A 10,115-nucleotide genomic window follows, 5' to 3' on the forward strand; every position below is an offset into this window, starting at 1 on the left:
TCAAGTGGGTGGAAACATGAGACAAAACTTTGACGAGCTAGTTCTTTCTGCCGGCTTACCTGCGGCCTCCCGTCGCGTGCAACTGTGTCCCAGTCAAGAGGTGTCCACTTCACCCTGCAGCCTGGGTTCTTCCAGCTCGCTTTCATTCTCGAAGACAGCTCCGTGCTCTACGGACCTTCCAATCAGCCATGGGGTCCTGCGGGCTCATTAATCCTGAGGCTTGGGGAAACCTCAACGATGCAGCTGGGAGATGGGCAGCCCTTGTTAAGGCTTTGGGGCTCCCTTGATAAGTGGCTCCCCAAGTCGCCTTCCACAGTTCACAAGGCAGGACTCTGTCTCCAAGGCCAAAGGCGCCACCGAGCCCGTTGCCAAGTCCGGCCCAGGGAGCTGGCCCTCCTCCCCCAGCCGAACGCCCTGGCCCTCTAGGGCGAGCCTCCTGACCGTGACCCCGTAGGCGGGCTCTCGCCCACGCCCCGCGTGCAGCCCCCACCCACTGGGGAGGGGCCGCAGCGGAGCCCGCACCTGGCCCGACTCCGGCCTCGGCGGGGGCGGGAAGCGGCGTGGCCCCGGGCTTCGTCGTCTGCCCGCAGCTGCCGCACGCACCGCCCTCCCGAGTAGGCCTCGCCGGCGGCGGGGTGGGGACGCGAGCCTCCCCGGCTCGCAGCTCCGCACACCTGCCCGCGCGCGAGGCTTCATTAGGCAGCGCGCAAAAGCAGCCCGGCGGCCGCGTGCTGGAATCCAGGCCATGGAGCTCAGCCCAGAGCGCAGCCCGGAGCCGCGGGGTGAGTCCGCGGGGGGGCCTGAGGGGCTGGGGCCCAGCGGCAGGCCGAGGGTAGGGGTTGGAGGGGAGTTGAGAGGGGCTGGAGGGGTCAGGGGGCCGGGGAGCCCACCACGCCGCGCCCCCCATCCTTGGCGTTCGGGTTTCCAAGGATGAAGAGAAGAAAAGCAGGGCCGTGATTCTTCTGCTCTGGTTCCCACACCCATCACCTTTCTTCCCGGGGCCTATCACCTGGATACGTCGCATTTATTGAGCACCTACTGTGTACCGGGTTTGCTAGGCTACTAGCGCTCCTAAAATGCTGTGAAACCGGTCTGTCCCTCCTTCCCCATTTCACCATCCAGCCTCGGTGCTGCATGCCGCCATAAAGGCCTGCAGACCCCCTTCACCAGCTTGTACCCTAGGAAACAATCTGACAAAGCAAGCGCCTTAGCCCATGACCTACCTCTTTCTTACACATTGTTAGAAAGTCGTTCCTTAAGACAGCCTATCTCATGCAACTTTCATTAAAAAACAAAAACTAAAACAAAACCCTCGCTCTCGGTAGTGAGCATCCACTTTAAAAATGTTCCAGTTTAGTTAGAAATGATAAAGCAGCTCTTTGAGCTGGGACGGTTTGGGATCTGGAGGTTGTGAATAAGATGGGAGGGGAATGGGGGCGGGGTTGGTGACCCCAGGAAGGACCCTGTCTAGTGATCAAGAGTGCTGCGCTGTATGAGCTTGGGCAAGTCACTCAACTTTGTCACCCACATTTCTTCGTATTAGAATGAGCTATAAACATGCCTTCCTCACAAGGATTAAATGCATGCTGGACTAATCTCTGAAAGGTGCCTAGCACAATGCCTGGGACATGGTCAACTCCTGATGAATCAGCCATAGCTCAGAGAAGGACAGACAAGCTTGGAGGATGAGTGACCGGAGCTTTCAGTGCTGGAGACCACTCAGTCCCACCGTGTCTCTGCTCTGAGCACTGATGCCTGGGTCTGCCGCAGGGACAAGATCCAGTCTGAGAAACAGCACGGTCTCCATCGATTTCTCTCTCTCTTCCCAGTCCACTCCAACATTTGTCCCCTAGAAACCCCTGAACAGATGCCTGTCCCTCAGACTCACATTCCAGGTCTCGGGGAGAAAACAGGGAACTCCCAACAGAGAGTAGGTTCCCCCCAAAGTAGGATTGCACCCCTCCTGTCTAGGTACACGAGCTCAGGCCCCCCGTGGCTGCATCTATTCGCTTTTGCTTTTCCAAGCTGTGGGATAATCTAATTTGATTCTCACAGTAGCCGAGCTAGGAAGGTACGCCTGCAATGATTACCCCATTTGATAAGTGGACAAATTAAAGCTTCAGATCAAACAGAACGCCAGTCGCAGACCAGGAAGCAGCGCGCCCTCCTGGTCCAGGCTCTTAAGGTCAGGGGGTGCTGGCTCTCCACAGGTCAGGAGGGCGGAGACAAGCCCCCGGCTGCCAGACTGGAGGAGGAGGAGGAACCCCTGCAGAGTTCAGCCCCCCACACTCAGAAAGCCCCAAGTGAGGACGTGCCCTTCTCCTGCGCTGCTCCCGGGGAGGAGGAGTCCTCAGAGGCCCCTGGAGAAGTAGCTGGTGCTGGTGCTGGGAGAGCCTGCCAGCGCCAGGGCTCGGGGGCTCTCCGCAAAGACCGAACCCTGGGCCCGCCTAGACCCCAGCCGCAGGGGGAAGGGCATCCTCTCCCGGTGAGAGAGGGGAAGCTGGGGAAGAGGCCCTACTCTCCAGCCGCCGGTAAGCAGAAAAAGCCTAACGCTGGGGGTGTGGACTCCACGGCGTCTCCCAGCGTCGCTCACCCAGCCCGGGCCACGTACAACCCGGTGCCTTGTGGGTCAGGCCGGGGCTCCTGCCATCTGGCCAACCTCCTCAGCACGTTGGCCCAGAACAGCCAAAACACAGACCAGAAGAAGTCGCCGGAAGTGACCTGCCAAGGCCGGAAAAAGACGCGGACTCTGTACCGCTCGGGTAAGTCCCTGAAGGCGAGCGGAAACCCAGGGGACCTGGCATCCTCTCTGGGAAGGCGGGGCTCAACAGAGGATGCAGCAGCCCCAGGAGAGAGGAGTGGGGTTTGTTTGTACATCACCTTGGCTGGGTCCTCTCTTGACCTGTGCAGGCCATGACCTCTGACCTCAGAGGGAAAGGTTGGGTTTTCTCATCAGAATATGAAATTGGGCCCAGGGTAGAAGGGGCAGGAAAGCGAACACCACTCAGTTCCCTGCCACAAAGCCGGAGGGAGAGGAGGCCCCAGCCCAATGGGGAACTTAGTCGCAGGGCTCTGGGGAGGCCCTCGGGCTGGGGGCAGCGGGCCCATCTGGAGGGCATCTGTTTTTCTCCCCTGCTCTCGCATCACTGGTGTCCATCCTCAAGCCAGTGTTTTCTTCTTCCAGACCAGCTGGAGGAGCTAGAAAGGCTCTTCCAAGAAGACCACTATCCGGACAGCGATAAGCGCCGGGAAATTGCCCAGACGGTGGGAGTCACCCCCCAGCGCATCATGGTAAAGGGCACTGGCCCTCGGCCTCGGGGTGGAGGAGGACCCACGCACCGGCACTCTGGGAGAGCCAAACAAGTACTCAGCACCTCCCAGACAGGGGCTGGGGTGAGGCCTCGGATGGGGCTGTGTTCTTGCCCGTTTGCACACGGCCGCAGCCTTAGAATGTGAGAAGAGGAAGGTGCCGGAGAGGCCATCTCGGTGAACCTTTCCCTGCCAGCCTGAGTGCTGCGGTGGCCTCCCGCACTCACGGAGACATCATGGGACAGCAGGACTGAGCCTCAGGCCCCACCCTGTTTCTCAGGCTCTTCGGGTGTCTCTCCCCTACAGGTGTGGTTCCAGAATCGCCGGGCAAAGTGGCGAAAAGTGGAGAAAATGACTGGGAAGGAGAGCAAGGACGCTACCGCTGGCCCTGCCCTCAGCCCCACCAGCAACCAGTGCAGGTCAGACTTTCTCCTGTTCCTGGCCCACCCCCGTGGGCGGGAATTGGGGGCTAAGCTGGGATCCTGGGCTCTAGGGGGAGAAGGGACTGGAAGGCTGGGCATATAGGGAGTTGTTGGCTAAGAGTTAGAGGGATTTTGACTGCCTGGGGTTGGGAAGTTGCCCGGTGCCTTGTAGGGGGCACAGTTTGGAAATCCGGGTCCCTTTCCCTACACTGAAGCCCCAGTCTGAATCCAGGGACTGCCCGAGCTACAGCCTTCACTCGTCCCCCTCCAGCTCTGCAGCCGGACCGCCACCCGCTGCGCCCGCGGACCGGGAGCCTGGGACCTTCGCTCGGGAGTCCCCGCGGGATCCCCTTCCAGGTGAGCTGACCGCCTAACGAGGGTTTTCTGGGGAATACAGCGGTGCGGAAGACGGCAGAGTCAAAGCGCTGTTTCTTGAAAGACCCTGGGAGCGGCCGGAGCTCCCCACGGTTTCGTTCGGGGGGGACCCGGGCTTTGTGCACTCGGACCACACCCAGCGCCGCCAAGGCTGCCCCCCACTTCCGCACTCTTACAACCCCCCTCCGACCTCTGTTCCTAGAGCCCCCCATGCTGCTGACATCTGACCAGACTCTGGGCCCGACCCAACGCAGTGAGGGCGCCCAGAGGGTGGAAGTGACCCCACCTCTCTTCAGTCCCCCACCTGTCCGAAGAGCCAACCTTCCTATGCCCCTCGGCCCCGTGCACACCTCCCAGCTGATGTCTTTGCTGCTGGATACCCCAGGCAACGAGAGCAGCCGCAAGGATGGCCCTTGTGGGTCGTGGGGGACAAGGTATGCAACCTAATGGCGGTGGCACTTGACTTATCCTGGGGGAGGCATGGGAGGAGGAAAGACAGACGGGGCTTGGGAGGCGGGAGGGGAACTGAGAGAAGCAAGGAGTAGTAAATGTGATGAGGGTTAAAAGGGTAAGTGGATTAGGGTGCGAAGGACCTAGGACATCACAGCAGTAGTGCAGGAACGAGGATGGGAGGCTAGGGCAGGAGGAGAAAGCATAGGAGGCGGCAGGTCTGGGGTCGTGGAGATGGGGAGGGGAGCCTCGCCGCCCGGTAGCAACGGGGCCGCCCCCTGAGCCGCACAAAATACTCCTCTGTCTCTCTCAGCGTCACGCCACCCCCCTCCTGCTCGTACCTGGAGGAGCTGGAACCCCAGGAATATCAACCCAGCAGCCAGCAGGGCCCGTTCCACTTCTCCCAGGCTCCACAGACCCAGCTTTTCCAACACCCCCAGCCCCAGTTTCCATACCTGCACCCCTTCCCCTTCCCCATGCCCAGCTCCCTGACCCCTCCACTGCTGGAAGACTCTCTGTCTGCACTGTCCTATGGCCCCAGCGGGGGCACATCCCAGGGCTACTTCACAGGCCCTCCATCAGGGCAGATCCTGCTGCAGCCACCTGCCGGCAACGTGGGTGAGTCCGGGCTGGGAGAGAAAGGGGCCTTTGGTGACTGAGGACAGTGAGAAGGGCGAGGGCCTCATGAGCTGGAGGGAAGGCCCGGCGGGGGGTGGGGGTGAGTGAATCACTGTTATTTAGAGAAAGCACGCTTGTCTTTATGAAGCTCTTCTTCCTCAAGTTTCTTGGAGGTTTCCGGGCAGAGTGAGAATCAGCAAGAGAGCTTCGGAGTGAGGAAAAGCAAAGTTTAAAGTCCAGCTCAGCTCTTGGCTCTCCGGAGGTTCCCGGGCTCTGAAACGGGGCTAATGTGCCCATATCTTAGAGGGCTTGCTGAGGATTAGGAGCAACGTGCGTGAAATGCTTGGCACGGGATAGATGGTAGCTGACCTGAGTGTCTGATGGGCCACGTGGACCCTGAAGTCCTGGAAGTGGCCATCTTAGGACTCAGTGCCAGCAGGAGGCGAAGGAAGATGCCAGACCCCAGTCTCCTGCCCGCGTGAGAGGGCACTCACTAGGCCTCAACCACGGCCCACTTCGTGTCACTGTTACCCAACCGCAGGACCTCGAGACAGGAGCCTGCCTGGTCCTCAGGGGAGCCTCGCTGCAGGGTCCTGACGTGCGTTTCTGTGGAGCAGGGAGGGGACACTGTGTCACAGGACACGTCGAACGCGGTTGGTACCCGTCCTCCTACTCACCGTTTGTGTGCTCTTTGATCCCACAGGTACAGTCCCCTGGAATGACCCCTGCTTACCAGACCTGCCCTTCCCCAGCTCCTTGTGTCCACAAGCTCTGGGGGGCCCCCCGGGGGGGGACGGCTACTTCCTGGATCTGTTTGCAGCCCCTTGTGCCCAGGCCTCGAGCAGGCAGCCTTCTCCAGGCCTCGCCCGGCTTCCTGAAGGGACCAGGCCCGGAGCGGAGCCCCTACTCAGCAAGGCCCAAGAGGAGCTGCCCCCCGCCGCCGCCGCGGAGCTGCCCTCGGCCCCCGAGGAGGGCCAGGAGGAAGCCATGGCCCCCAGCGCCGGGGCCGAGGAGTGAAGAGGCCGCCCTGCTGGGGAGGGTTGGGACGCCCCCGAGGAGACGGCGGTTGAGGCGTCAGCAAAGACTGGACTCTATGGATGTGGGTGGAAGTGAGGCGTTTCCCCCCTTTGTGGACTCATCTTGCTGGACACTGATTGGAGAAGGAAGAGGCCTGGCCCTACCCGTGTCCCCACACCTCTGGACGGTGGCCCCGAAGAAGGAGGGTGGCCTGTATCACCTCCGAAGTCTGTATCGGTTTGTGTTGTTTCCTTTCCTTGCTACACGGATGAGCCCCAGTGCCCACTGTAAGCAGTAAACTGGTCTCCTCTTGGGTTTCTCTCTGTGATGATGCGTCTCCCCTCTCACGCCAGTGAAGAGCATCAATGCGCGTCGCTGCCTCTTCCGCTCAGCCGGCCCGCTGTGTCCCGGGCGGCCCAGGCGAGGTCCCCGTGGGGCGGGATCGCGTGGAGCCTGGCATCCTCCCGTCTCCTGCTGCAGGAGGAATTGCGCCTCTTGGACTCCGTCTTTGCTCCTGCCATTAAACCGTGTTCTCGTCCCGAACCCAGAACTGAGCCTGAGCAAACCTGAGCCCCGGCCCTTCTCTGGAATTAGGGCCCCGCGGGGATAGGATTACCGAGAGACGCTCAAGGCCGTTTAGGTTAAGCCTCTAGAATTGTGAACCATGACTTCTATTCCCAGGGGTCTTTCTTTCTGGAGTTGGGGGGGGGGGGGAATGAGGGGGTGGGAGGACCAAGAAGAGGATGCTCATGTATATATATAAATATATATATATTTGTATTTATTTTTATATATATTTATATACACAAATTTGGCACCCACATCTGGTGACTCTGCAGTGCCCAAATAACTAGAATTTGAGGGCTGTTGATTCAAACCACCTCACTGCATTTGACGAGTGTATATCGGGTGCCATTCTGGATTGCCAATGATACGATCATTGGAGGATACACAATTTTTTTTTAAACATGTATTACAAGCAATTATTAACTTAAATCCATCATACTAGTTCTAGCGTCGTGGCTCATGAGAACTGAAAAGGAAAAATATTTAGAAATGGAGAAGCGCCTCAGCTACACAAACGCATGTCCGGGTCTCCGTGTAGGGTTTTAAAGACCAACAGTATTTAGTAGCTTTGCACTAGTATTCTACTGCCACACAAGGATCCTAGTAGCTGGGCTTCAGTAGCCTTAATTTAGGGATTGCAACGTATACACTGAAATAGTAAATGTCTTATATTGTGATGTAGCTGGGTCTTTTAAAATATACATCTCTCAGGCTTCCCTGGTGGCGCAGTGGTTGAGAGTCCGCCTGCCGGTGCAGGGGACGCGGGTTCGTGCCCCGGTCTGGGAGGATCCCACGTGCCGCGGAGCAGCTGGGCCCGTGAGCCGTGGCCGCTGCGCCTGCGCGTCCGGAGCCTGTGCTCCGCAACGGGAGAGGCCACAGCGGTGAGAGGCCCGCGTACCGCAATATATATATATATATATATATATACATCTCTCTTTTGTTTTCACATTTTGTCTCATGATGCCCATGAAATGAGCAGCCTAGAAACAGACGTAAGGGGAAAAGATTCTTCTATGTAAGGGGTGAAAAACAACTGTTCAATTCCGTGCACTTCTTCCTTTCTTGCCATCAGCCACCAAAAAACATACTGCTGCTTTCAAAGCCCTACAAGGAGGCTGGATATTTTCTCCTCCAGATCTTAACTGATTTAGGTTCCTGCCACTCAGATAAGTAACGCCTTGTTTGGACAGCAAAACAGTAGATATCTGAAGCCAAGAATTTAAGGATGAGGGGCTTTAAGATCTGTCCTTACATGCAACAATTAGATTTAAAGTGTTAGGCAATGTAATAGTATACTGGAAACGAAATGAGTTAATTGAGAATTGAGAATGAATGATAGACCAAACAAAGAGAAAATGGTGAAAACTTCTTAGAAGCACAGAATCCTAAGCTGACAAGTCCAACCACCTGGCAAATGCAGGAATGATCTCTATACCACCACTGATGGAGGCTCATTCAGTCTTGATTTTCTAGGGGGGCTGCAAAGGAGGGGGTGGCTAGCTCCTTTACACAAGAGCCTACAGAATGTTTTTTTGTTTTGTTTTGTTTTGTTTTGTTTTTTGTGGTACATGGGCCTCTCACTGTTGTGGCCTCTCCCACTGCGGAGCACAGGCTCTGAACGCGCAGGCTCAGCGGCCATGGCTCACGGGCCCGGCTGCTCCGCTGCATGTGGGATGTTCCCGGACCGGGGCAAGAACCTGTGTCCCCTGCATCGGCAGGCGGATTCTCAACCACTGCACCACCAGGGAAGCCCGGGCTACAGAATGTTTGAAAGCTTTAATTATTATGAAGTTCTTTCTTCTACTAGGAGGAATTCAATATTGTTTAACTGATCTGTGTTTTGCTTTCCACGTGCTACAAAGAATAAACCTAATATCACAAAACCTGAGGACTGTATGTCATTCCTCAGAGCCCTGGCCTCACGTGGCCCCGTCTCACTCTTTACCACCTTAAATTCCTCTCTTCAAATGAATATGAGTTTGTGGATGTTCCTTTTAAGAGTGGTGCCAATGGGACAGGATCGAAAACTCAGAGATAAACTCATGCACCTATAGTCAACTAACCTACAAAAAAGGAGGCAAGAATGTACAGTGGAGAAAAGACAGCTTCTTCAATAAGTGGTGCTGGGAAAACTGGACAGCTACATGTAAAAGAATGAAATTTGAACACTCCCTAACACCATACACAAAAATAAACTCTAAAATGGGGACTTCCCTAGTGGTCCAGTGGTTAAGAATCTAACTTTCAATGCAGGGGACGTGGGTTTGATCCCTGGTCAGGGAACTAAGATCCCACATGCCATGGGGCAACTAAGCCCACTTGCTCTAGAGCCTGTGCACCACAACTAGAGAGCCCGAGTGACACAACTATTGAGCCCCTGTGCTCTGGAGCCCGCGTGCCACAACTAGAGAGAATCTCGTGCTGTGCAAAAAAGATCCTGCATGCCGCAGCAAACACCCAATGCAGCCAAATAAATAAATTTTTAAAAATAAACTCAAAATGGATTTAAGACCGAACTGTAAGGCTGAATACTGTAAAACTCTTAGAGGAAAACAGGCAGAACGCTGACATAAAAAGCAATATCTTTTGGAATCCACCTCCTAGAGTGAGAAAAATAAAAGCAAAAATAAAACGGAATCTAATTAAACTCAAAAGCTTTTGCACAGCAACGGAAACCATAAACAGAACGAAAAGACAACCCACAGAATGGGAGAGAATATTTGCAAACAAAGCAACTGACAAGGGGCTAATCTCTAAAACATACAAACAGCTCATGAAGCTCTATATCAAAAACACAAATAACCCAATCAGAAAATGGGCGGTGGGAGTGTAAATGGATACAGCCACTATGGAGAACAGCAGGGAGGTTCCAGCAATCCCACTCCTGGGCAGATATCTGAAGAAAACCATAATGCGAAAAGATACATGCACCCCAGCATTCACTGCAGCACTACTTACAATAGCCAAGACACGGAAGCAACCTAAATGTCCATCAACAGAGGAATGGATAAAGATGTGGTACATATATACAATGGAATAGTACTCAGCCATAAAAAAGAATGAAATAATGCCATTTGCAGCAACATGGATGGACCAAGAGATTGTCATACTAAGAGAAGTAAGTCAGACAGAGAAAGACAAATACATGATATCACTTACAGGTGGAATCTAAAAAAAAAGGATACAAATGAACTTATTTACAAAACAGACTCACAGACTTTAAAAACAAACATAGTTATGAAAGGGGAAAGATGGGGGGAGGGATAAATTAGGAGTTTGGTATTAACGTATACACACGACTATATATAAAATAGATAACCAACAAGGACCTACTGTAAAGCACAGGGAACTCTACTC

At 55.2% G+C, this 10,115-nt stretch overlaps 1 protein-coding gene across 1 annotated transcript; it reads left to right on the plus strand.

The window, feature by feature from the left end:
* The first annotated feature begins 745 nt into the window (after positions 1-745).
* Positions 746-6,191, plus strand: NOBOX (NOBOX oogenesis homeobox). The gene is made up of 8 exons (XM_059074799.1): positions 746-782; positions 2,118-2,762; positions 3,185-3,393; positions 3,616-3,728; positions 4,003-4,088; positions 4,309-4,540; positions 4,870-5,174; positions 5,878-6,191. The coding sequence occupies exons 1-8, from the start codon at positions 746-748 to the stop codon at positions 6,189-6,191; spliced, it is 1,941 nt and encodes a 646-aa protein (XP_058930782.1).
* Positions 6,192-10,115: the final 3,924 nt, after the last annotated feature.

Source organism: Kogia breviceps, chromosome 9, assembly GCF_026419965.1.
Source record: "Kogia breviceps isolate mKogBre1 chromosome 9, mKogBre1 haplotype 1, whole genome shotgun sequence".
NCBI lineage: Eukaryota > Metazoa > Chordata > Mammalia > Artiodactyla > Physeteridae > Kogia > Kogia breviceps.